The sequence below is a fragment of the Apodemus sylvaticus genome, chromosome 16, assembly GCF_947179515.1.
Source record: "Apodemus sylvaticus chromosome 16, mApoSyl1.1, whole genome shotgun sequence".
Classification (NCBI taxonomy): domain Eukaryota; kingdom Metazoa; phylum Chordata; class Mammalia; order Rodentia; family Muridae; genus Apodemus; species Apodemus sylvaticus.
Genome location: NC_067487.1, coordinates 32,252,502 through 32,280,049, shown reverse-complemented (window position 1 = coordinate 32,280,049; position 27,548 = coordinate 32,252,502). Strand labels below are relative to the sequence as shown.

Here is a 27,548-nt window from a genome sequence, read left to right as displayed (position 1 = left end):
CCTTATCCCTCCACTGGGAGTTCTGCCTGGCTACAGGAAGTGGCCACTTCAGCTCAGTCTCCGCCATTGTTAGGAGTCTCAGCTAGAGTCACCCCCATAGACCCCCTGGGGCATCCCCTTGTCTGAGGTCTCTGGCACATCCTAGAGTTTCCCCTGCCGACCGGCCCACCACAGATTTCATTTCTTTCTCCATGCTTTCACCACACCCAATCCTCACGCACCTCCATCCCTTCTCTCACCTAGGTCTATACTTCTGTCCCATATCTATTTTGTTTCCCCTTTTGAAAAAGGTTCAAGCATCCTCCCTTGGCCTTTCCTGTTCTTTGGCTTCTTTGGGTGTATGGACTGCAGGGTGGTTATCCTGTACTTTATGGCAAATATCCACTTATAAGTGAGTACATACCAAGCATGGTTCTAGGTTACCTCATTCAGGATAATAGTTTCTACTTCCCTCCATTTGCCTGTGAAATTCATGGTGTCCTTGTTTTTAATAGGTGAGTATTCCATTGTGTGAATGACCCACATTTTCTTTATCCATTCTTTGGTTGAGGGACATCTGGGTTGTTTCCAGTTTCTGGCTATTATAAATAAAGCTGCTATGAACATAGCTGAGTAAGTTCCTTGTGGAATGGTGGAGCACCTTTTGGGTATAAGCCCAGGAGTGGCATAGCTTAGTCTTGAGGTAGAACTATTCCAAATTTTGAGAAACCTCCACATTTCTTTCCAGATTGGTTACACAAGACAGAAAGAGGCTGGTAGGCACCTCAGACTGCATCAGACAAGCAGAGAGCATTAGGAACCACGCAGAAGTTATCTGCTTCTAGCAGGAGGCAGCTCATTCGGAGAGACACGTCGGGAAGTGTCTTAAAACTCAGTAGCTGGTTAAAAGTGTTTGGGCTACAACTATGTAGCTTTTCGCCTTTTCTTTTATTATCTGCCTCACTTGTTAAGAACATTCCTGATTGTGCAAGTCTGTAATCCCAGCTACTTGTGAGGCTGAGGCAGGAGGACCACAAGTTCCATACTGCCTAGGGCAACTCGGTAAAATCCTGAATCAAGCTACAAAGTACAACCAGGGCTTGAGATATATTTCAGGGGATAGAGTGCTTGCTTAAGAATCAGTGCCAGAGATTTCTAGCATTCTAGAATTCTAGCTCTATTCAGTTTCAAAAACTGCGTCTGGCCACCTATACACAAACTCCACCCATTACTGAGAAAAATGACCTGTAAATGTGGGTGGGATATTTGTGATTATCCTGTTGTACTTTAAAGGCTGAAAAAAGTTTCTAACTCGAAATTGTAATTGTCCATAAAAATGACAGCTGACAAACCAAATTAATTTTTAAAGCTCTCCCATTTAACCCGAGATGAACGGTAATTCTGATATCCCAGACTTCTAAATGCTGGGATTATAGGTATGCACACCACGGGCGTTTTAAGCGGGGCTGGCCTCCATGCACGGACTTAGCAACTGTTCTACACCCCTGGCCCTTTCTCTTAAAACTAAGGGCATCTAGGAGAGGTTTCAAACTGTTTCAGGATGGCAACTAGTTTTCAGGGCAGCGAGGGAGACACCCAGTGGTGTAACACAGGAAGTCCTTGCTTCCTTACAAGTAGTTTGGTGCTTGAGTACCTTTAATCACTTACTTGGGGATGAGAGTAAGGATTCAGGTGGCGCCATGAAAGTTTCTGAGGAGGACCTGCACAACTCGGGGTCACGGATGCAACTCCTGACCTAAATCCAAGACCAAAGTTCAGCAGCTAAACCGACTGACTCAACGCCTACGCAGGCGCACTGCCTCCCCGGAGGTCACGCGCAGGCGCATGAGGGGAGGCGCGGGGAGCGATGGATAAATCGCGAGGCGGGCTCCCGGCCGCTCGGCGTTCACTCCCGTGTTGGCCATGGCGCTGCGTGGCGTCAGGGTTGTGGAGCTGGCAGGCCTGGCCCCGGCGCCGTTCTGCGGGATGGTCCTGGCGGACTTCGGCGCCGAGGTGGTGCGCGTGGACCGGCTGGGCTCCGTGGGTGACCGGACTTTCCTGGGCCGAGGCAAGCGCTCGCTGGCGCTGGACCTGAAGCGGTCTGAGGGAGCCGCGGTGCTGCGGCGCCTGTGCGCACGCGCGGACGTGCTGCTGGAGCCCTTCCGCTGCGGTGAGCGGTGCGGCTCTGCGAGACGACTTTCCCTTCTGCCCGGTTACTCCCAGCTTCTCTCACTCCTAATTAAGACTTTTAATTTGCTTGATTTTTTTCCCCCATTAAGCACTCTTTCAAGTTTGCCTTTATTATTTGGGGGTATTAAAAACGTATGAGAGTCTAGTGCAAGAGAGACTGAAACACTCCCCATAGGAATAGAGTCATTGACCCTTTGATATGTGATACAACTATGTTCTAAAGCCATTAACAGAGCATGGTTAACCTTTCCTTAAATTCTGGTATTCCTAAGCTCCAGCTTCAAGATCACTTCGTTTGCGTTGGGCCGTATGAAAACACTGTTTGAATGCTCTGTAGGCAAACAACCAAGTCGTTAACAGAGTCAGATTTTGAGAACTTGCATGCTTGGTGGCATGCACCTCCGTCCGACTGTACACTGTGGCATTTGCAACTGTCACAAACCCTGAGCCAAGTCTGAAGGCATTTCCTTCTGTATTAGCTCAGAGCATTCATTCCAACCCACTACTTACTAATATTGCCTGGTACATAGATACCAGGAAGCCAGTAAGTTTGACAGTGAATGGGATGGGAGTGGGTCACCAGGCATATTTATATTCAATTCTTTTAGTTCTCACAAACTAGGATTGCATCACAATGTAAAAATGCTTCATTTGAAGATGAGCGTGGGCCAATGTGATTAAGTAATTTTTCCAGATGACTCTTACTTCTGACAGCTTTCACCCAAATCACAACAATGTTAGGATGACTTGCAAGAGTGTGTTTTCTTTTTTGGTTTACTCCATAAAAGTAATTATCTCCATCTTTGATTCCCAACTTGGAGTGTTCTCTTTAAACAAAAAACAAAAACAAACAAACAAACAAACAAAAAAAAACAAAAAACAAAAAAACCCCTGATAGGTTATTTCTCCACTGGTGAAACGAGCCAGTTCAAGCTGGATCAGATTCTGTTAAAGGCTGGTTTATTGGGAAGCTGATCTCAGGGCAGGGGAGTTCACTGGTCCTGAGGCTCAGGGAATTTGCCACAGGGAAAGGGGAGATAGGGAAGGGAGAGAGAGAGAGAGAGAGAGAGAGAGAGAGAGAGAGAGAGAGAGAGAGAGAGAGAGAGAGAAAGAGAAAGAGAGAAAGGGCAGAGAGGAGAAGGAGGAAGAAGAACAGGAGGAAGAGGAAAGGGGGAGAGGAGAAGGAAGAGGATCAGAACAAGGACTGGGGAGGAAGAGAAGGGAATGCAAAATGTCTGGATTATATAGGGAAGAGCCTCCTGGGGAAGGGCAGCCTGGGGCTAGGATGGAAAGTTCAGGGTTAGGGGCTGTGTGTTTGCCAGGAAGGGACTGAGGGGTGCTGGGAGGACCTGGGGCCAGGTCTGTTTCGATATGTGATATACGCATCTCAGTCCTTGTCCCAGGACCAAACCAAAACAATAATCACAAAATCCTACAAAACAATTGATCGATTTCCTCTAAAGGTGTCATGGAGAAACTCCAGCTTGGGCCAGAGACTCTACTGCAGGACAATCCAAAGCTCGTCTACGCCAGGCTGAGTGGATTTGGCCAGTCGGGGATTTTCTCCAAAGTAGCTGGCCATGACATCAACTATTTGGCTTTATCAGGTATGTTGGAAAGGATTTGTGTTGTTGTTGTTGTTTTGTTTTGTTTTTAAAAAAACACTTTGAATTGGCTCTAAAATCAGGAAGTGCAGTTATATGGACTAACAAGGGTTTTAAAAATGTTTATTATTTTCCATTACTCGTATGTGTGTGGCTATATGCATGTGAGTGCATATGCCTGTGGAGGCCAGTAAGAGTGTCCTGGATTGCCTGGAGCTGGACCACAGCGGGTTGCAAACCCTTCTAGATGGGTGCTGGGAACTGAACTTGGGTCCCCTGGCAGAAGAGTACATACTCTGAACCACTGAGCTATCTTTCCAGCCCCAGTCTTGATTAACACGAATTTAAAAATGTGAAGATGTTAATGCATATTGGAACTGGTGAAGTTGTTAACTTGGTTGTTGTTTAACATGGTTGTTAAAACGGGTTGATTTGAGTTCCTAGAGCTGCTGTGCTTAAGATCTACCCCGACCCCAACCCATTTGAAGACAAATAATCACTAGTAACACTGGGTTTCTACAATTGGGAAGTCAGTTTTAAGGAAGCCCCCACTGGGAGTGAGAGACAAGGTAATAGGATAGTTGGTCACTGCACTTAGTGCGCAAGTTGATTCAGTTTGATTCTGACATTCCTTCAGCAAGAATCATTTTGCGCCATCATTTCAGACGTCCATGAGCACTGGTAAAAGCCCAAGGTTTTCAGGTCTCGCTATCACTTTGTTAGAATCTGCATCTGTGAGGATGGGCTTTCGAATGGCCTGACTCTATTATGTCTACACTGTGTGTTACTGATGAAAGCAAATCCCCTGTTCTCTGTAAGAAGATACTGAAAAGTTGAGTAGAAAACCTTCCTGACTGGCCCAAGTGTAAATGGGCTTTCCACGTATTTCCCAAACTTAATTCCTGTTCCTTTTTGTGTATGATCATATTTTCATATATCTTTTTAACAAAATTCAAAGTACATTACACTGTTCTAGAGCCAGGAAATAAATGGATAGTAGTTATGTCTCCTTTAAAACTTAGTAAGTGAAGGCTTTAATAAAATAATGAAAATGTTGGTTGGGATGATTTTTTAATTTATATTTATTTATTTTTTGCTTTAATATTTATGTGGGAGAGGGTTCACTGTATAGCCGAGGGTGGCCTATAACTCTAGATCTGCTCGCTTGCTTGCTTGAGTCTGCTGAGTGCTGGGGTTGCAGGTGTGGAAGGCTTTTTGTAAGTGGACTTAGTGGGTTCATAGTTTGAAGAGCATTGTGCACCGTTTTCACTTAGGACAGTGACTATAAAAATTGGCTGTCCCTCTAAGGTATTTTTGTGTTCACCTAAAAGCGGCATTCAATTTGTTGTCCGTGGTGCAGGCATTCTGTCAAAGATCGGCAGAAGTGGTGAGAACCCATACCCGCCGCTGAATCTCCTGGCCGACTTTGGTGGCGGCGGCCTCATGTGCACACTGGGCATTTTGCTGGCTCTCTTTGAACGCACGCGTTCTGGCCAAGGGCAGGTCATTGATGCGAACATGGTGAGTGTCAGATTGGGGGCGGGGTGGGATGATAGGCCTGCCCTTGTGTCCCAGTCTCCGTGTGATTGCCTCAAATCTGTCTGAGTATGAGAGACAGGGTCTCTCTGTGTAGCCCTGACTGTCCTGGAACTCAGGGAGATCCACTTCCCTCTGCCTCCTGAGGGATCAAAGATATGTGCAACATATGTCTGGCAACAGGTCTTTTGCTTTGAAATAGCCTCTCCCTTTTGTATGCATCAGAATGTCATATTGACACCACCTATGCGGTGGTACTTTAAACCTTATTTATTTAGTACGGAGTATGCGAGAGTCTATCTGGAGGTCAGAGGACAAGGTTTGCAAGCCCGTTCCCTTCTTTACCTGGTGGTTTTTGGGGAGCCCCAGTTGGTTGTCAGACATGGCAGTGGGCATCCTCGTCTGGTAAGCCATCTCTCTCAGCATGCTCTAACCCTCTAAAGTCTCACCTGATTCCTGTGTTGTATTTCAATGTTCCTCTCCAAGTTACCTTTTGTGATTAAACTAGAGCTACCAAGTAATTAATGACCCTTCAAAACTGGGCTTCCGCTGTGGTTTGCAGCCCGTGGAGCCGGTTCTGAGAGATGCTGAGGAAAGTGGGCCTTCCTGTCCAGACCTCTTGCTGCCTTTCTTAGGAGATGCTTCAGTATCGCGTTTCTCTATTTCTCTGCATGAACACTCACTTCTTCAGCTGACTCCTTTCTCGATGTGATCTCTCTCTTCAGTCTAGGTGAATATCCTGTGTCCTCTGCCTTTGTCCTGGGTATGATTCAGGGTTCCCATTGGATGCATGAAACCGAACATAATTCTAAACTTTATATTACTTTATCTTACCCAGATATAGCTACACACGCAATTTATAAATTAGACACAGTAAGAGATTAACAGTACTAAAAACAGAACAGTATAAAATATGCACTAGTAAAGTTTACTCACAGACTTCTCTAGCTAATATTTTCAGACGGTGGTTAATCCAAATCGTAGCTATTGGCAGTGAAAGGGCACGTAAAGGGAGGGAACTGAGCACCATCCTGAAGCAGGGACACTTCCCTGAGGTCTCTCAGATCCGTGGTAAGATTTCAGTCTAGGGCTGCCACATGTGGGCATGCCGAGAGATCTTTGTAGGGAGAATAGAAAATGAATTGAGGGAGGGAGACTAGGAGCAGAGAGACAGCGAACCTGGCTTTCCTAAGCAGATGAAGCTGCATGCTAACGCAGTTAATGTCAGAGTGAGACCGGGTTCAAGGATGCTGGATGCAGAATGGCTACAGGGGGTTGCTGATGCTGTAGCAGTGGGGAAAGAGGAAGGAGCTGAGGACAGAGACAGGTTTCTGGCTTGTGAGCTAAGGGGTGGTGTCCCCAGCTCCCAGGGGCAGAGGGACGAGGGAGGAGACAGCCAGCTGTGTGCAAACTGACAGCTTGCTTCTTCCTTCCTCTGCAGTTCACCAGCTCTGTCATCTCCAGGGTTACTTTACAAGCTCATCAAAGTTGTAAAGTGAATAATAGCCCAATGTGTCAGAGTTGTTAGGGAATTTACTTAGTCCTCCACTGTGTAGTGTGTGAGCAGTGAATGCCCTGAATTTGCTCTGTGAGGGTTTGTGATTGCGAGTTTCTTTTCCCAGGGTAAAAGGAAGTTAGTTTTGTTCATTTCAAGTTTGAAGTAGATTTTCAGTATCCAGGGGGATAAGTAAGTAGGGACCGATAACTGCTTTTGCAGTCATTTGGGAATAAGCCAGGAGCCAGGTGAGAGTCTGTGGTTCCCTGGGAAGGACAGAGTGCTTATGTGTAGGACTGAGTCTGAGAAGAAAAGCAAGGGAGACCAATAAGCCTGGAGCAAGAAGGAAGTGTCATGTCACCTTGGAAACCAAGGTAACAAAGTGTCAAGAGAAGACACTTCCAATGGCCAGAGGGTCAGAAGGCCTGTCCACCTCAAGACTAAGAGTAAATCGGTGTGGGTCACTGGGTCACTTTACAAAGTCCTTCTCCAACTAGCCCTGCTCACCCTGAGCTCACCTGGGTTGGCTGTTTGCTTCTCACAGGTGATTCTCGGCCTTGCACTGTGTCTCTTTCTTGTGATCCTCTCATGGGGTACAACTCACCTTGCCCTTTCTGTCCCTCTCTGTAGAGTGCTTTGGGGGGGTGTAGTGTGGGGTTTACCAGTTAGCTCTGGATCCTGGCCTTGACCACACCATGTCAGCAAGAGAAAGCAGCAGCAACTGTGCCACTTAGTGCAGGGCTCTGCGGCTCCCACGGGCCTCCCTTCCTGTGAGCCACACAGCCTGAAGGAGATGGGCTCTTCCCATTAGCTGTTGAAAATTTGTAGGCGCCCCGTCCCCGATGACCGGCTCCAGAGGAGGCAGCTGGGGTGGCAGCTGCTGAGTCCCCAGTGATGGCTTTTCATTCCTATTGTCCCCTCCCCTCCCCACCCCATCCATTAATATTATTCTTTTGAAGATTCTTTGTTGTTAAGCCGCCAAAGTGCAGAATGCAATAGCATAAGTGGGGTCTTCTCCTTTCCGTACTTCTTTGGGGAGGAAGTAGGTGTGCAGCTCAGCACCATCCCAAGACTGCTGGCAACCGAGAGTTCCTGGGGGAAACCCCAGGACAAAGAGCTCAGAAACAGATTCCTGCACGCCGCAGCGAACAACTCTGTCAATGACAAAGGACAACATGATGCAATCTTCAGGAGAGTAAGAGGCGTGCTAAATAAGCTTACTCCTGAAAAGTTTGACAAGCTATGCCATGAGCTCCTCAGTGTGGACGCAGAGTCTAAACTCGTCCTTAAAGGCGTCGTCCTACTGATTGTGGACAAAGCCCTAGAAGAGCACAAGTACAGCTTGCTGGATCCTCAGCGCTGTCTGCGACTGGCAGAAGAGGCAACCAATCTTTGATGGCCCAGCAGCAGAGGGTCAACCAGGACAGAAGCAAGGCACAACATTCAGACGCCTCTTGATTTCCAAAGTGCAAGATGAATTTGAAAACCGAACCAGAAATGTGGATGTCTATCATAAAGTGTGAAAATCCCCTCCTCCCTGAGGAGGAGGAGGAACAGAGAGCCATTGCTGAGATGGGGAACATCAAATTCATTGGAGAACTTGGCAAGCTTGATCTTCTTCATGAATCTATCCATCATAAGTACATCAAAACACTTTTGGAAAAGAAGAAGAGAGATATGGGAGAGCGTTTGGAGCACCTCTGTCAGATGATGAGACCACGAGCCAGCCAAGTCCTTCATGGATCAGCACTTTGCCAGAATGTGTTCCTTAATGTCAAGTGAGGAATTGCCAGCCAGGATTCATTTCCCACTGCAGGGTACCATAGAGTTGAGAGGGCACCACTGGGTTCCTTGCAAGACTTTTCTTGACAATGGACCAAAGATGATGATCAATCAAGTCTGTCAAGATGCAGTAAAAGATCTAGGAGTGTTTATTCCTGCTCCCATGGCTCAAGGGAGGAATGACTTCTTCCTGGGGGGCTCATTCATGCTACCAAGGATGAAAATGGATAGGGACCCACTTGGGGACTTGCTGATATGTTTGGACAAAAGCCAGGTAGTGGAATTTGTACTAGTCCAGGAATTTTCACTCACAATCGAAAGTCATTGTTCAAATCAACTCTTCAATGGCAATGGGGGACACATCATGCCTCCCACTCAATCACAGTTTGGAGAGATGGGGGGCAAGTTTATGAAAAGCCAGATTAGTTTGAGGCCTGCTCAGTCGTTTCTAATGAATAAAAATCAGGTGCCAAAGCTTCAGCTCCAGATAACTATGATTCCTCCCAGTGTGCAGCCACATGCACTCAAACATCATCTCTGGCACAGCAACCTTAACTTGGTCTCAAAACGAATCCACCACTTATCCAGGAAAAGTCTGCCAAGACTAGCCAAAAGCCACTGCCATCAAAGGAAGAACTATTTAAACTGACAGAAGCCATTTTGACTGACTATCTGAACAGTGGAAATGACAGTGACAATGTCAATGGTGTGAGAGAAATGAGAGCTCCAAACACTTTCCTTCTGAGATGTTAAGCAAAGCAATCATCCTGTCACTTGAAAAAGGTGATGGAGATAAAGAAAAAGCAAGCTTTTTGATTGGTTTACTCAAACAGGAAGGGAAAGCCACAAGTTACAACTTCATGCAGGCTTTCCTGAATGCATTGGACCAGTGCCCCCAAACTGGAGGTGGACATCCCTGGGTGAAATCTTACTTGGCACAGTTTGTGGCTTGTGCTATAATTTCAGAGTTGGTGAGCATTTCAGAACTAGCTCAACCACTGGAGAGTGGTACCACTTCTCTCTCTTCTTACTTTGTCTCCAACAATTAGCTAAATTACAAGACTGAGAATGGTTAACTGTTGACTGAACTTCTTCAACAAAGCAAGGTCAATATGCAGAAAATGCTGCCAGCATTTGATCAGAATAAGGATTGAATGTTGGAGATTTTGGAACGAAAGGGACTGAGTTTCTTATTCCCATTCCTTAAATTGGAGAAGGAACTATTGAAGAAAATTAAGCTGGATCCATCCCCTCAAACTATATATAAATGGATTAAAAATAACATCTCTCCCAAACTTCATGTAGATAAAGGATTTGTGAACATCTTAATGACCAGCTTCTTACAGTACATTTCTACTAAAGTAAGCCCACCTGTATTAGTCAGGTTCTAGAGTCATAGAACATATGGGTAGTCTCTATATAGTTAGGGAATTTGTTGATGACTTACGGTCTGTAGTTCAACTCCCCAAAAATGGTCAGCAGCAGTTGTGGATAGAAGTCCAAGGATCTAGCAGTTGCTCAGTCCCATGAGGCAAGCAGGCAAAGAAGAGTGAGTCGGTCTTCCTTCTTCCAATGTCCTTATGTAGGTCTCCAGCAGAGGGTGTGGCTCAGATTAAAGGTGTGTGCCACTGTGCCTTTAATCCCAGATGACCATGAACTCTGAGATCTCCCTTTCTTAATCTTGTGGAATTCATAGCCACTATGCTTCAAGATCTCCACGCCAAGATCTACAACAGAAACTTGTATCTCTGAGCCTGCAGATTAGGATCATAAGTGAGCGGTCCAATTCTGGATTGTAGTTCATTCCAGATATAGTCAAGTTGATAACCAGGAATAGCCACTATACCACCCAACAATGAAACAGATTCTTCCTCTGCTCCTTCCAAAGAACAGTTAAAGCGGGGGAAAAAGAGCCGCTGCTCTCTTTTAAGTGAGTGATGCAGGAATTTCTTCATGGTCATGTGGGTGTACAGGTTCCTGTATGCTTCACAGGTGCACTGTTCCAACAGCAGCTTCCCAAAAGGCATGTTACTTCCATTTTTTGTTCATTTCTATGACATGGAAATTATTGAAGAGGAAGCTTTCTTAGCTTGGAAGGAAGACATAACTTGAGAGTTTCCAAGGCTTTGTTCCGAATAAGTCAGTGACTAACCTGGCTAGAATCTGCTGAAGAAGAAGAATCAGAGGGAGAAGCAGACTAAAGAACCAGCCAAAGCTTTAAATTGTAAACAGTAAAACATGCTGTTGCTATGATGTAACTGCATTTGACCTAACCCCTGTGAAAATTTATTCCGCTGTCATGTTTGTCACAGTTTTTAAAGCAGAAGGTTTCCTTTTGCAGACAGTTTTTGTAGTGTGATGTCTTAATCATAGTCTACCATCAAACACTCTAGGAGTATCCTTAATGTTTAGATAGAATATTAACAGCATGCAATAATTACATCCCAAGTTCTCAAGCAGAGGCAGCCTATTGTAAGGACCTTCTTTGCTGCCAGTTACCATAGGCTGTTTGAGGTTAAAAAACTGGATAGCAACAGTGAATACTGTAGAGCGGCACTTTGCTCAGTACTACCTGAGTTGTTCCAATATCTGATTATCCATTCGGTTGTTACAGAAAAATTCTTAACTGTATTTGATGGTTCCTGCCGTAATTGTATAATGCCTGTATATTTCTACCTCTAGTAATGGGCTTTATGTGCCAGATTTTAAAATCCTTGAGCCTGGGCAAGTGCAGAGGTCTTTAAAAGAAACATGACTTACTTGCACAAAACTGATCAGCGTGAGAGATCATTCATGCCATTAAAGTGGTTTTGTGGGTGTAAAACAAATGGTGAGGATTTGGATTAGTCCCTCTTATTATAGTATTGAAATTAAGTGTACTTAATTTATCGATTTACCTTCATGCCCTGAGTTTTATATACTTGTATCTATCAATAAACATTGTGATACTTGCTGTGGTTGTACATGACTTCAAATAGTATCTGCAAAGTTATGGAGAAATGTTCATTTTGTTTTGAGGTGTGGATTTGTCTCAGCTTAAGAACTTGGAAAATTTTTAATATCATAATCTTAATCAGCAGTGATTGAGCCTGTAAAGTAACATCTCTAAGTTTTTCACCTCAGGACTGTTCTCTGTCAATCTCGTTCTAATGCACACTGTCAACTTCATCTGACCTTTCCTGTTAGGGACCTTGTGTCAACTCTTTGACTCTGCTTTCTAAGCACCCAAGGAGTAAGTGTGTCTCAGCTGAGGTGCCTGCTTAGCTCTTAATCTCCATTTATTTTTCACAGCAAAGCAACCATAACCAGACACTGACAAACAAAACTGTTGCATGGTTTAGAATGCAGCAAATGTTAAGTCATCCTAAAATTGACTCCCGCTCGCTGCTTCTCATTTCTCTGCCATTGCATAGTCAGTTACCTTACCTGGACTAGTCAGAGGTTCCCTCACCCTTTAACCTTCAGGTGTGGTCAAAGAACTAGCCTTTCTCTGCTGAGACACTGAGATGTTTGTATCAGTCAAAGACTGCTGCAAAAGAAAAAAATTTGTGTTTTGGCATGGGATCCAGAGAACAGTAGACCACAGAAATAGACTGGGTGGTTAAGTCTTGTGTCCCCTGTCAAATATCTGTTCTCAGATGTCACCAGCTCCTACTGGTGACCAGAGCCTACTGTAGGCAGAGTAGCAGAGTGGGAACAGATAACCCCTGCTGCCTCCAGCAGAACCATGCGTGGCCTGCTTTGGCAGCTCTTGTTATCAAGATTTGCAGTAGAGTAGAAGAAACTGGAAGAGTTGAAGTGGGCAGCTGAGGAGACCCATCCCACGTCCCAGCCTAGCCCGTGGTCCACTACCCATCCCACATCTCAGCCTAGCCCGTGGTCCACTACCCATCCCATGTCCCAGCCTAGCCTGTGATCCACTACCCATCCCACATCTCAGCCTAGCCCGTGGTCCACTACCCATCCCACGTCCCAGCCTAGCCCTGGTCCACTACCCATCCCACGTCCCAGCCTAGCCCGTGGTCCTCTACTCATTCATCTCGGTGAAAGCAGAACTCCAAGGGGTCAGCGCAGATGTGTCTTCAGTCATGGCTGAGTGGGATAATGGATTTAAGTTTTGTGAGCTTCCATCTTAAGAGAGTTGCAGTAATTAGAAATTAAGAGCAATTCAAATTTAGGTTTAGGAGCGAAATGTTCTGGTTAAAGATTGTTTTTGAATCTGAAGTTTGATTGACTGCATTATAACTGAGTTAGTGTTAACAGAACAGACATGATCTGTGTATATCCCACTCACTAGAAAAACTAGTAATGAATAAATGCATGGATATTGAAAAACAAAAACAAACAAACAAAACCCCAAGAAAATCTGTAGGCCCCAGAGATGAACGGTTCTCTAACAGTGCCATAGCACAGTTTGATCCAAAGCCAGACCTTCGAATACCTTCCCTCTACTGCCCCCTGCAGGCAGTGTGTGCCATCCAGAAGGACCAACTGAGAACAAAAGTGGTCTTGGGATTTGTAAGGAATCCTATTGTTTACTACACAAAATTGATTCTTCATAGTTAAATATAAATAAAAGATGGTTTTGCTTTTCATCAGAATGTATCTAGTTAGATTTGCCTAATTGGTAGACAACAGTGAGCTCTGAGTGTGTGTGTGTGTGTGTGTGTGTGTGTGTGTGTGTGTGTGTGACTGTGTCACATGCAAGTTTAGCCTTTCCTTAAGGGGCTGGTACTTACATTGGGGGATAGTCATTGTTGGATAAGGACTCAGGCCTGTGGGATCACTAAACCTCATTTGACACCTCCTAGCCCCATGAGCCCTTGCAGACCCTCACCCAGGCAAGGCAAGCATCTTTCTGACAGACCGGAAGCTTCTTGCTATTTAGCAACAGAACCTATGGTCCTGGCCAGAAATGAGTCTGAGCCTGTTTTCTCACAGTGCTGCCCACTAAAAACTGTGGGGTTAATGTAACTGGGGAAAGGTTCACTTTATTTTGTACCTGTTCTCTGTAGGGAGTGTACCTGTTCTCCGACCTCCTGCTGTGAGTCACATGCAGGCCGTGGGCACACATGATGACCACGTTGGGAAGCTGAGGCTGCTCTTGTCTGAGTAGCTTGCACAGCATGTGGGTAAAAGAGAAAGAGAGACGCATACTGTGCTGGGGTAGTCACTGCTGGGCCTCCAGATGACAATTGCTTGCACTGGGTCCCTTTTCCCGTGGCCTCCTGTGATACTGTGTGTCTCATTTAGGATGACACTCAGCAGAAATACTTTGTTACAAGGTTGGTCCAGCCTGGAATCTAAACACTTTCCAGACTCTCTGGCATGAGCTTGCCAGTCAGTCTTCTGAGACAGCACTGCCTGTGATCCTAGCTCTGGGGAGGCAGACACAGGATTCCTTGGGCTTCCTGCCTAGCTAGGCTAGCTTGGTGAGTTCCAGGTTCAGTAGGAGACTCCAACAGAAAGCAATTGAGAAAGACACCTGACACTGACCTGACCTCTGTGTACTCATGCACAAACTTTACCTGACTTCAAAAATCATCAACATGTTGTCAGCATCTGAAAGGAAGACAAATGTAGTTCCTTTCGGTCTTAAAATATTTAATGAATTGAAGAGTTCTCCCATAAGCCTTCTCTATCTCAATTTGCAGAAATGTCAAAGAAATTGTATGACTAGATGTAATTGTCATGGATTGTAAAGTAAGCAGTTACATAAAGATTAACGTCCCCTCCCGCAGTGATGCCTCCTTTATAGGTCCTGGAACACTGCGTCCATAACGTGTTCTACTTATTCCAAGGTGGAAGGAACGGCATACTTAAGTTCTTTCGTGTGGAAAACCCAGCCCATGGGTATGTGGGAACAGCCCCGAGGACAAAACCTGTTAGATGGCGGGGCACCTTTCTACACAACCTACAAGACGGCAGACGGGAAGTTCATGGCTGTAGGAGCGATAGAACCCCAGTTCTACGAACTGCTGCTTAAAGGTGAGTAACCAGCTCCGAGTGTCTTGTCCCGCCTCAACGTGAGCTCTTTAACCTTGATCCTGAGGCCTTCGGAATACTGAGATGACTTTTTTATACATCCATCTTTGCAGCTAATGTAACAGTAGCTGTCAGCATGTTGTGGGGCAGTTCATCTGTCTTTTAAATTGGCACTTTTACTACTCTATAAAATAACTCAGGACTTAACGTTCACAATCTGTTTGGTGGGAAAACCGGTGCTCTGGCTGCACATGACATGGATGGATGTTTATCCGACGTTGTGTGCCCAGACTCCATAACTGTTGGTTCTCCTGGCTCTTGCTCCCTCATGGGCATCTCTTAGGGTGGTATGGTATAGTATAAAGTCACCTGAGTGCAGTGAGATTATGGTGAGTGAGACTCAGTTAGACAATGTCACTGCTCCTCTGTACCTTGAAAATTTCCCTGTCTTGAGAATGCTTGTCTTCATGGCACAATGGTATACAGTAGAGGGAATTTTGGGATTGCAGCTTGTGACAAAATTGGACTGGAATTATTTTGTTATGTGAAGTGTTTCAGTTTAAAGTTTGCACTACAGTTAATTATGTGGCTTTAGATTTACTCTGAGGTAGAGCCACCCATAGTGGCACAAGCTTATAATCCCAGCAACTCAGGAAGTAGAGACAGGGGGATCTTCATGGGAAAGCAAAACCCAATTCCAGGCTACACGTGGCTACGCAGATAAATGGAAGTGGATATTAGAGGGTGATGCTCAGCATATTTCTCACTTACTTTCCCCCTTGTTTTGTAGGTCTTTTTTATTACTTAAAATTATTTTCCTATTTAAAAACTTATATAGAGTTTATTTTGATCATATTCTTTTCCTCTCTCAGGTCCTCCCAGTCTCTCCCTTCCCAACCAACTTTATGTTTTGTTTTGTTATCTCAAAACCAAATACAACTAAACAAACAAACAAAAACAGCCTCAAATAATGCCCAACCATAAATTCATTCACGTGCGTGTGGACACACACACACACACACACACACACACAGTTCATGTTGTGTTGGCCAGCTACCTTCCCAGGCATGGGATCCGCCCTGGAGTGTACTTGACAGTCTCAGTGTCCCGCCATTGGACAAGCTGTTTTTTTCCTTACCCAGTACATATCCGTTACAAAGTCCTTCGTGGTTAAGGGTGCGATTGTGTTTACTTTCCAGTCCCAGTGCTGGGATTTTGTGTGTGCATGCTGGTACAGTCTCTAGGCCTTCACATGTTCCTGTGGTGCCTGGGGGATCTGTTTCCCTGCAGGCATCCTTCACCTCTGGCTTTTAGAGTCTCTCTGCATAGATCTTCAGCATAGATCCCCAAGCCTCGAGGGGAGGGATTTGATAAAGATACCCCATTTAGGGATGAGTGCTCTGAGACAGGGAGCACTGTCTGCACATCATTGTTCAGTTGTGGGTCTCAGTTGATTTTCATCTACCGCAAGGAAGCAGCTCTCTGATGACGGTTGACTGCTGCACCCCACAGTCCCACAGACTGAGTTTTCCACAGGTGAGAACATCTTTGAAGAACACAACACTCTAAGGAGGCAAGTGCTTTAGAAGTGGGATAATATCTATATAGTGATTTTTCAATTGTGTAAAAAGGTACAATTACCTTCCTATTTTAAAGTTTTGTTGTTTGGTAGCTTTGCAAATGCAGTGTAGTGCTACAAGTTATTTGTATGTACTTTTGGCATGATTGCTTTTACAAACATCCCAAAGATTTATAATGGCATATGTTAACTTTACCAACTCAAATATAGTTGATTAAACTATAGAAAAGGAATGTGTAGATCAAGTATGATGCATCTGTGCCCAAACTAAAATTATATTAAAGACTTACTTCAAATATTTTTATCACTAAGAGAACCCACGTGGGCATTAAACATTCATTCCCTATTGTTTTCTTTTCAATAACATGGTATTGGTTGTAACTATTAAAAGAAATGCACACAAAACTGGGACATTGTAACAGCTTGCAGATAAAAAGCAATTCAATAGCTAACTGCAGTTGTTTCAGGAAAGAACCAGCTCATTTTCTCAACCACTCAGGAGTGAGTGTTCTGTGCTACAATGTTTCTTTACCAGACACAAAACCTTAGAACACAATTCAGATGATGCATCAACAAAATATTCACTATTTTAAGACAGAAATAAAAATAAACGTTATGACTCTAGAGCGATGGCTCAGCGGTTAAGAGCACTGACTGCTCTTCCAGAGGTCCTGGGTTCCATTCCTAGCAGCCACATGGCGGCTAACAACCATCCGTAATGGGATCTGACGCTCTCTTCTGGTGTGTCTACAGACAGCAACAGTGTACTCACATACATGAAATAAATAAATCTTGAAAAAAAAAAAGACTTACTTCAAAATTCTGGACTGGACAGTGGCAGACAAAGGGCTTGTGGCTGTGCTGTATGTGTTGGTCACAATGCCCTGGGACTGCCCTGGGAACAGCAGCAGGGATATGTCATGTTGGACTTTGCATTGTATAAGAGCCATATGTATATACATTGCCTGCAGAAAATGTATATATATATGGTTATATAAATTTTAGTTTGTTGTTTCTTGTCAATTTTCACATTTCAAAGTGAAGATATTTTCCTTAAAAAAAAATTGCAGCCTGAACTTATCTTAAATACAGCTTCTTTTGAGCTCTGGTGACTTCATTGAAAGTTATCTTAGTGCATTTCCCCTTATCCATTGGTAAACATTGCACAAAAATTAGTACAAGGAACTCCCACTTATTCAGTGTCAGCCCAATTATTTCTTCTGGGGGCTGTGCTGGTGATAGTTTTTACATTTCACCTTTGGTGAATTTTGAATTAATATCTAAATACAGGATGAGTTCTTGATTTTTGTTTTTGCATAGGGATCCCCAGTTTTCTAGTATCATTGATTGAAAAAGCAGTTCCTCCTGCATAGAGTAGTATTTGCATACTTCTGGAAGTCAGTGTGACCATACGTGGAAAGGTTTATCTTAGGACTTTTTCTTTTTCTCTTTTGCCAGTGCAAGGGATTGCTTACAGGTCCTCCCACATGAAGGAGAGTGCTCTACCACTGAGCTGTGGAGCCAGCAGATCCTCCCACATGGAGGAGAGTGCTCCACCACTGAGCTGTGGAGCCAGCAGGTCCTCCCACACGGAGTAGAGTGCTCCACCACTGAGCTGTGGAGCCAGCAGATCCTCCCACATGGAGGAGAGTGCTCCACCACTGAGCTGTGGAGCCAGCAGGTCCTCCCACATGGAGGAGAGTGCTCCACCACTGAGCTGTGGAGCCAGTAGATACTCCCACATGGAGGAGAGTGCTCCACCACTGAGCTGTGGAGCTAGTCCTCCCACATGGAGGAGAGTGTTCCACCACTAAGAAGTGGAGCTAGCCCTACATTTGAACTTAACAGTTCTGTTGTGTTGTCTGTCTTTATGTTGCTGTGCCTTGATTATTGTAGTAAGTTTGAAATTGAGGTGTGTGTGTGTGTGTGTATGTGTGTGTGTGTGTGTGTGTTCTTTAGCACTGTCTTGGCTGTTGTGATTTCTTTGAATTTCTGTGTAAATTTTAGGGTCAGTTTATTAATTTCAACAAATAAGGTATTATTTTAATGTGCTTGTATGTTTGTATATACACATGTGTGCTTGTGGTAGCGTGTGCACTGGCACACCATAGCACTTGTGATGTGTTCAGGGGACAGCTTTGGGGGCCACTTCTTGCTTTCCACCTTGCTTGAGACAAGTCTCTGTCTCTTGTTCTTTGCTGTTGTATATTCCAGGATGGCTGCCCCACGAGCTCCTGGGGATTCTCTGGTCTCTTGTTACCGTAAGAACTCTGGGGTTACAGATGCACTCTGCACCCCTGGCTGTCTGTGCGGTCTACGGATTTCAGGCCTTACTGCTTCAGTGGCAGCTCCTTACCACCGAGCCACCTCCCTAACTCATAGCTGAGGTTTTGATGTGGGTTCTTTGAGTGTACACCTGATCTAGGCATAGGACCATCCGAGCAGTACTAAGTGTCCCCGTCCCTCTGTCGGCTGCTTACCTTCCTTCATTTACAGCTGCGACCGCGGTGATGCTCTGGGATCGGAACTCCTTTGATGAGTAGTTTCTTACATGTGTGGATCAAGGTTTTTCATCAAGTTTTGGGACGTTTTAGATATTTCTTCAGTAATTTTCTTCTGACCTTTCTCTCCTGTCTTTTTATAACTCTCTTAATGCATCTGTAAATTTTACAGCATCTTACTTCTGTTTATTTTTCTTTATTAATATGACATTCTGTTCCTCAGGTTAGATAATTGAGCTCTCTTCAGGGTGTTTCTTTATAATGGTTTCCTCAGCCGTCTCTGTTCCTCAGCCTGTGTAATCACTGAAGTCTGTCCGATGAGTCTAGTGCTCAGCTCATGACTGGACAAAGATGTTCTCTAGTGTATTGCTCCAGGACATCTTCCTTCTACTTGGGAGGTGCTTTATTCCTTCTCACATGCACAAATCCCCCATGATATGCCATCCAGGCCTCCTTTAGACCTGGTTTAGGTGTGTGTGCATTCCTGGATGTGTGCGTGTATGGATTATAGAGCCTTCAAAAGTCTGGGGAGTGAGTATGTTAGTACTGTTTAGAGAGTCCTCTAGGAATTCCAAAAATTCTCCCCTAACAATTTTTGATCATTGTATTCTTTTTTTTTATTCGATATAATTTTTTATTTACATTTCAAATGATTTCCCCTTTTCTAGCCCCCCACTCCCCAAAAGTCCCATAAGCCCCTTTCTCTTCCCCTGTCCTCCCACCCACCCCTTCCCACTTCCCCGTTCTGGTTTTGCCAAATACTGCTTCACTGAGTCTTTCCAGAACAAAGGGCCACTCCTCCTTTCTTCTTGTACCTCATTTGATGTATGGGTTATGTTTTGGGTATTCCAGTTTTCTAGGTTAATATCCACTTATTAGTGAGTGCATACAATGATTCACCTTTTGAGTCTGGGTTACCTCACTTAGTATGATGTTCTCTAGCTCCATCCATTTGCCTAAGAATTTCATGAATTCATTGTTTCTAATGGCTGAATAGTACTCCATTGTGTAGATATACCACATTTTTTGCATTCACTCTTCTGTTGAGGGATACCTGGGTTCTTTCCAGCATCTGGCAATTATAAATAGGGCTGCTATGAACATAGTAGAACATGTATCCTTATTACATGGTGGGGAATCCTCTGGGTATATGCCCAGGAGTGGTATAGCAGGATCTTCTGGAAGTGAGGTGCCCAGTTTTCGGAGGAACCGCCAGACTGATTTCCAGAGTGGTTGTACCAATTTGCAACCCCACCAGCAGTGGAGGAGTGTTCCTCTTTCTCCACACCCTCTCTAACACTTGCTGTCTCCTGAATTTTTAATCTTAGCCATTCTGACTGGTGTAAGATGAAATCTCAGGATTGTTTTGATTTGCATTTCCCTAATGACTAACCATTAATAATATAAATTCAGAGAGAGAGAGAGAGAGAGAGAGAGATGAGATGAGATTTATACCAGCCCCTGTAATGTGGCCTTTTGGTTACACATATGTGCCTCCACTTGGGACACTCTTATAAACAGATAAGCTCACGAGCAGTTGAAAATGAGAATTTTCAATTACTCACCAAGAATGCATCTGAGCCATCTGCTGCCCGGTGTAGCTTAATATGCCCTAAACATTTACGTTAGACTACAGTTGGGAAACCCTCCAACCCATGGCTTTTTTTAAAACAAGCTGTTGAATATTTCATATAATTTATTGAACAATGACAATGAGAAATAATAGCTGTTTGACACACTTTCGCATCAATGTGAGGCCTAAAAATCTTCGCCTAGACATTGGCTACTCCAAAGGCCCTTTGAACTCTTAATTTGCCAATGCATTTTGAAAGACCCTGGAACGATTAGCCAGTTATTAGTCCTGCATGTTGTCATCTATCCTGAGGCTTCATTCCTGACAATGGCAACAGTCATATGACAAATTAAAAATGTTATTTTAAAAATGTTTGGGAATGTTGTATAAAGTCTGAGATTATGTTAAATTGACTAGACAGATAATGGCATCCTGATAATGGGAATTTCTTTTTGAAAGTCTTCTTAGGAAATAAATTAGTTTCTGGAAACTAGATCACTGAAAAAAGACTGTATTTCCTGAAATGTTAGTAAAATGTTCTTGACAATGGCAATCTGGTTTCGAGCTGTGTCACTGCTACTATTAGGTCCAACTTCAAACTGATTAATGGTTTTTCTTGCCACCCATTTGATATAGAAGCTATGACCCAGTTAGTCCTAGTGGGTTCCTCATTGATTATAGTTATTCCCTCGAAGAAGAAGAATAACTTAAGGCATTATTACATTTCCCTCTCAGGACTTGAACTCAAGTCTGAGGAACTCCCCACCCAGATGAGCATAGCAGATTGGCCAGAAATGAAGAAGAAATTTGCAGATGTGTTTGCAAAGAAGACTAAGGCAGAATGGTGCCGGATTTTTGACGGAACAGATGCGTGTGTGACCCCAGTGCTGACTTTCGAGGAGGCCCTCCACCACCAGCACAACAGGGAACGGGCCTCCTTCATCACCGATGAGGAGCAGCATACAAGCCCCCGCCCCGCACCTCAACTTTCCAGAACTCCTGCTGTCCCTTCTGCCAAAAGGGACCCTTCTGGAGGAGAGCACACTGTAGAGGTACTTAGAGAATACGGATTCAGTCAGGAAGAGATCCGTCAGCTGCACTCGGATAGAATCGTTGAAAGTTACAAACTAACAGCCAACCTCTGACTTGGGCTCACAGTTCAAGCGAATCTGAAGGCTGCGTCTGTACTGGAGAAGGACGCCCACAACTGTATGTAAGGAAATGTGGGTGAACACTAGTGAAGAAATCCAAATATTCCAATCAAGACAACAAAAGACTGATTTCAGGATAATGATTGTGCGTTCACGCTGCTTATCAGAGCCTCTGATTGATGACTATTTTTGTGTGTGTGCTGATATTAACTTATGGCACTTTTCTGCCTTTCAGTCCACTTGGTGAAGTTATTCACTGATTAAAACCCTTTAATAAATACAACTCTGATAATATATTAAATGAACTACCATAACTTCAATAAATAATTTCCTCCTCAGTGTGAACAGTGGTTTTAAGTTGTAAAAGCATTCTAGAAAGTCCTTTAAATGCCATTTAAATACCATTTTCCAGTGCACTGAAGTGTTGGAGCGCTCGGGTAACATGACTGACAGCTGGGATGCGCTCCAGGTGCAAAGTGAGCGTCTCATCTTGGGAAATCTCTTTACAGCTCCGAAGATGCTAATGGCTTTGTCAGACTTGGCCTCGGTCAGGTCAGAGGTTCATGGTTTTCCCAGCCCAGTGCTGGAGTTCACATTTCCATAGCAACCTAATCTCTCAACACTTCAGGGATTCCCGACTCAAAATGCTCCGTTTCTTTTCAAAGTGTATTTATTCTTTGAAGTCGTTATTTGTACATACAGTGTGTCTTGATCATATCCCCGCCCTGCTCATCTCCCTCCCAGTGGTTTGTCTTCACGTCTGTCTTCACCTCTCACACCATCGATTTGCTTTTATTTCTGTCATGTTACCTTTCTGGTAAACTTTTTTTAGTTTTTCTACTCTTTCCAGCCCTTCAAAATTTTGCAACAGTGCTTTTATTTCCTCCTAGAGGATAAAACATAATCTCACCAACAGTGATAAATAACACTAAGACTTCTCCTGCGCTCACCAGCCCCGTCCCGCTCCTGCTCTGCAGCGCTCTCCACCCACCCTCCCTCCCCTGAATGTCCGTCCATTGTGGTGCCTCTTGCCTCTTGCTTCTCTTCCTTCCAAGGACTGCGTCATTTTCCAGACTTGACAGTGCCCGCTTTGTTCGTGCCACTCGGTTAGCAAACTCACGCTGGCTCGAATGCAGCCTTCCTTGTCAGCTTCCTTCCTTAGCCCTAGGTGGTTTTGTACAGTGACTATGAACTGTGATGTCAGAAAGGTCGTGTGTTCAAATTTCACTCTTCCCGTATGACATTTAATTCAATATTTTGGAATGCCTGACATATTGTAAAAGCTCCATTCTTTCTGTTAGGTCCCTTGTTATATTCCCACTGGACTTTGTTTATATACTTAAGGACAGAAATTGTTTTTTATTATAGCTTGCAAATTATTCATTAAGCTATGACCTATTTTTTTTTGTTTTGTTTTGTTTTTTTGAGACTGGATTTCTCTGTGTTACCTTATCTATCCTGGAACTTACTCTGTAGAACAGGCTAGCCCCAAACTCAGATATCCACCTACCTCTGCGTCCCAAGTGCTGGGATTAAAGCCATGCCCAGCTGGAGTGTTCACTTTTTAAAATGGTTGAGCTGAGAGCTATGAAAATACAAAACAGCCTAAGGCAGGTCTCTTGGGACCAGGAGATCAGCCCCAACCTGTGGCAATTTGTTTGTTTGTTTGTTGTTTCAAGACAGGGTTTCTCTGTGTAGCCCTGGCTGTCCTGGAACTCACTCTGTAGACCAGACTGGCCTCGAACTCAGAAATCTGCCTCCCAGAGCGCTGGGATTACAGGCGTGCGCCACCACCGTCTGGCTAAGCCATCACCTTTTGAAACAATGGCTCTAATATTTATATCTAGTTCAAAACCACGGTTTGTTTATTTTTTAAAACACTATTTGTTTTTGCTTTTGTTTGCTTTTTCAAAAACACTATTTGCCAACACAGAAGCTGGGCCCTGCTCCCAAAAACTTGACTATAGTGCACCAAGGCTATTCTACAAATTTGTATTTTTATAAAGCATCCAAATGACTATATATAACTTAAAATCCCAAGATGTCTCCTTACCCAGCTGCTTTTGCATACTGTTGTGGCGGCGATACTGAGATAGGGAATATGGGGCGGGGGCGGGGATTTACTTTTGCTAACTTTCAGAGGTGCCTTGCCATCAAGGCAGGGCTCATGGCAAGCAGGATGCAGCTGGAGCAACAGTAGGGAGGGGCCAAGGCGTGGTAGAGCTCCCTCAGATGGCACGTCCTCCCCAGTGACCCAACATCCATCCCCCAGCCAGTCTCCATTCTCACAGCTCCGCTGCCCCCCAGGAGGCCGTCCATATTCTGAATCCATCAGTGGGTTAAGCCATCAGACGAGAGCCTTCTTGGTCTAACCTCATGGAAATGCGCCCGCCAACACAGCCAGAGATGCTCTTCTCTAATCTCCGAGGTACTTCTCTACCCACTCCTACTGGCAATCAAGATTCACAGGCACTGGGCTGAAAAGGCGGCTCAGCGGTCAGGAGCACTGGCTGCTCTTCCAGAGGAGCCAGCACCCGCATGGCTGCTCAGGACAGCCTGCATTTCCAGACCAAGGGGACCCTTCACTCTCTTCAGGCTTCCACCATCACCAGTCACACATGTGGCGCACAGACATGCATGCAGGAAAAACACTGGTACATAAAAAGACTTCCCATTACAGTGGCATTGTTCTGAAAGATATGAACCAAGCAGCCTTTTTTTTTTTTTAAATCATGGTTACTGTTACGATATGTTTCCAGAAAAAAAAAATCTGTTCAGTGGATTAGTTAGGGAAAAAAAATAAATGCTAAAATCTATGATGAATCAGATGAGCTAACTTTAGACGATGATTTCTGTGTTTAGGTGATTATACAAAGTGAATGAGAATTTATTTTGGTAGGGTGTGAATTAAACAAAATAAACTTATAAGTAAAATTAGCATGTTAATGACACGTGATTCCCTTTTTTGGAGATCTGAGACAGTGTGCAGGAATCTTTCTCTCTGTCTGTCTCTCTCTCTGAAAAGTTATCTTTGTAAAAAACTGAAGATTTAGGTGCAGGAGTGTGGTCAGGAAAGAAACTGCATGAGCCCTGAGAGGGATGGAGAAGACACAGGTGTGCAGACAGGGAACGAGGCATTATATTCCGGAATATATTAGTCAATATATACTCTCATTCTATTTTTGTCCTAGAAATCTTTGTGATACCCCTTGGCCAAACAGCAAACACACCCTAATCATTCTAGTGCTATATAATTAGGTCTAAGAAACTTCAACATCATATCCTAGGAACTCATTAACTGTTTGAAAACCATGATATGCATAGATGGAAGGAAAAAACTTTTAATTTCTCTTCATTGTAAAGTAGTTAATTACTAATGGATACATGTGTCTGTTACTATGTAGTCTTCCCTGCCTGGGCATCAGTTATACAGTGTTTCCTCATCTTCTGTTTCTTGTTGATTTTCCTTTGAACATGGTTCCTCCTCCTCCTCCTCCTCTTCTTCTTCCTCCTCCTCCTCCTCCTCCTCTCCCCCCCTTCTCCTCTCCCTCCTCCTTCACAGTGACTTTAGGAAACCTGAAAACCCAGATTCACAAAAATGAAATGGAAGGGATTATAAAGCAGTCTTACCATGAAATCTTGAACTACCTCACATTTGCTGCCAAAATGTTGTTTCCCTGTTGACTTGATTTCAAAATTTAAGTATTCTGAGTTTAAATATACCAGTGAGTTGTGTATAATATTTGGGTATAAGCAGTTTGAGATCTGCCTAGGGACGAGCAGAGAAGAGGCACACCAAGAATTTAAACTTTAAGGTTCTGCCACCATGCAGATTTATTCCTGAATTGTTTTTAAAGGCTTTTTTTTTCTAAAAGATTTTCCCCGCCTGGTTCTGGCTTTTCACCAAAGCTTCCTGTTGCCCAAATATGCCTAGAAGCCAGAGTGCAAGGGAGTCTGGGAAATGTAGACCTATAGGGCCAAGCAAGCAAAGTAGGCGGTGGCTGGTACAAAACAAACAGTGTATACTCAATTCATTCAATTTCTATTTATTAGCAAATATTTTGAGGGGACCTGAGAGGCACCAGGCTAGACACTGAGGACGTCAAAATGACTAAAATCGACCTGATCTTTGTCCTGAAGAGCAAGGCTAATAAACAGAGGGTATAAAAGTACAGAAATTGCACCTAGTGCAGTGAGTGGAAAGTTCACAAAGTTATGTGGCAGCTAATGGCTGGGGTGAAGGCCTCCCCCCCCTCACAGTTTTAACTCTAGTAATTTGTCTTTTAAGCTCTGGGTAGACAATGTGGATACAGGAAAAGAGAACATCCAGATCTGTAGAAAGAAGTTTATAGAAATTATCCGGTTATTTATATTTTTATTTAGTCTTTGTATAAGGAAACTTCATGATTTAAAAAATATGAAACTAAGAGGCGGTGTATAATTGTGTGTGTGTGTGTGTGGAGAGAGAGAGAGAGAGAGAGAGAGAGAGAGAGAGTGAAGGAGGATCTTTAGAGAAACATGAGCACTCTAAGGACCCAGAGGGCTCATAGCAGCTAATCTCTGTCATGCTTCCAAGTGCCAACGCCCCCTTTGCTTCACATCATAACTTGTGATCTTGGAGGCATGAAAGAATTTCAGCCCCTCCTCCAGCCTGCCCATCTATGTTGGTTGCTCAGACAGGCTCCATGTCAGACCCGGGTGGTTGGGGCACAAATCTGAGGGCCACGCAGGAAGGTTATTCTCTCCGCGGTCATGAGTGGAAGCAATGGACAGACGGACACCCACCCCTATCAATCCTTAGCCGAGGATCGCCCCTTTGGCTCTGTGGAGCAACCCAAGAGATCCACGGGGAGACTCGTCATGCACAGCATGGCCATGTTCGGCCGAGAGTTTTGCTATGCAGTGGAGGCAGCTTATGTGACGCCAGTTCTGCTCAGCGTGGGTCTGCCTAAGAGCCTGTACAGCATGGTGTGGCTCCTCAGCCCCATCCTGGGATTCCTGCTACAGCCCGTGGTGGGATCAGCCAGCGATTACTGCAGGGCCAGGTGGGGTCGCCGGAGACCCTACATCCTGACTCTGGCCATCATGATGCTCTTAGGAATGGCTCTGTACCTCAATGGAGATGCGGTTGTAACAGGTTAGTGGATCGCACGGACCCAGTAGTTAACTTCTGTGTTAAAATGTCACCAGTATTTTTTAATGCCTAATAGAAACTGACTAGAGCTAATGATCGCTCCCAGCGAGCAGTGACCTCCCTCCTGCCTTTGTATGATTCCGGACCTGTGGTTGAGGGGCTTTTGCTTCCAGAACCATCAGGACATTGTCTTTTGTTATTGCAGGGGGGAGGTTTAAATGGGATTGAATTTATATCTATCTCATCAAATTATATTATTAAAAATTATTTTTACTTATTTATCATTTGAAGGAGTTCTGGAGCTATTATGCCTCATGGAAGACTGTTAAATTGTCCAGCTATAAGCCTTTGTAACAAACCACCAGCTGTGGTCCCTGCTGTGTACAAATAAGGCCTAATTCTGGGTGCTTAACGTTTTAGTTGATACAGGGCACAGGCCTGTCAGCTCTGGGAGTGTTTTTGTGTTGCAAATTCCGGACAACAAATTTGGTGTTAAAGCAATATTTCTAACTGCAAATCATCTTCTAACTTCCATGTACTTAGTGATATTGGAAAATAGATCATGAGGGGCACATATTTTAAGACCACTAATGCCAGTAGAATGGGTTAGTGTCATACAGTAAAAGCAGGTACCATTTGTATATACTTAAGAGGATGCAGAAATATGGAAATGTAAGATATAAATATGAAATATAAGTATGGAGGTAGGAAAGATGATACGTTTATTTTTTTCACTTACTTTTATACTGGGATGTTTCAAATATGTTCATATCTTACACACCACTCTTAGGTTAACAAAGCAAACTATAAGCCAGGGAAACAACTAGATCATTTTTGACAGATTAGGTAGGTGGATAGACCATACAGATGGAACGGATGTATTGTAAGTGTTAAACGTTTTGCAGTGTGCAGTGGCTGTCTCGATAAACCAAAGGACCTGGAGAGGGCTGGTTGGGGATAGACATGATTCTCATTTGTCTGGGTCATTCAAAAGTGAGTATCAAAGGACTACAGAGCTACATTCTCATACTCACTCCCC

At 44.1% G+C, this 27,548-nt stretch overlaps 2 protein-coding genes and 1 pseudogene across 3 annotated transcripts in view; all 3 read left to right on the top strand.

Annotated features, from left to right (window-relative positions):
- Nucleotides 1-1,808: 1,808 nt before the first annotated feature.
- Nucleotides 1,809-21,720, top strand: Amacr (alpha-methylacyl-CoA racemase). 2 transcript variants are annotated; one of them, XM_052160098.1, is made up of 5 exons: nt 1,811-2,149; nt 3,633-3,776; nt 5,134-5,294; nt 14,388-14,574; nt 20,960-21,720. In XM_052160098.1, the coding sequence occupies exons 1-5, from the start codon at nt 1,903-1,905 to the stop codon at nt 21,367-21,369; spliced, it is 1,149 nt and encodes a 382-aa protein (XP_052016058.1). In that variant the 5' UTR covers nt 1,811-1,902; the 3' UTR covers nt 21,370-21,720. The 2 variants fall into 2 exon arrangements, with proteins under 2 accessions (XP_052016059.1, XP_052016058.1); XM_052160099.1 differs by lacking the exon at nt 5,134-5,294 and having other exon boundaries at nt 1,809-2,149; nt 20,960-21,055.
- On the top strand, nt 5,556-11,864 carry LOC127667073 (eukaryotic translation initiation factor 4 gamma 2-like; annotated as a pseudogene).
- A 4,407-nt stretch (nt 21,721-26,127) lies between the features above and the next one.
- The window catches only part of Slc45a2 (solute carrier family 45 member 2), a 28,384-nt gene continuing 26,963 nt past the window's right edge, over nt 26,128-27,548 (top strand). Inside the window, exon 1 of the mRNA XM_052160105.1 lies at nt 26,128-26,512. Within this exon, the coding sequence (XP_052016065.1) occupies nt 26,128-26,512 (385 nt within the window). The remainder of the gene's footprint in view (nt 26,513-27,548) is intronic.

What these genes read in the sequence shown, in the direction of transcription:
- Amacr (XM_052160098.1), top strand. Translation starts at nt 1,903, where the DNA reads ATGGCGCTGCGTGGCGTCAGGGTTGTGGAGCTGGCAGGCCTGGCCCCG. An exon ending in GCTGGAGCCCTTCCGCTGCG is followed by an intron (nt 2,150 to 3,632) that starts GTGAGCGGTGCG and finishes TTTCCTCTAAAG; the next exon opens with GTGTCATGGAGAAACTCCAG. An exon ending in AGGTCATTGATGCGAACATG is followed by an intron (nt 5,295 to 14,387) that starts GTGAGTGTCAGA and finishes ACTTATTCCAAG; the next exon opens with GTGGAAGGAACGGCATACTT.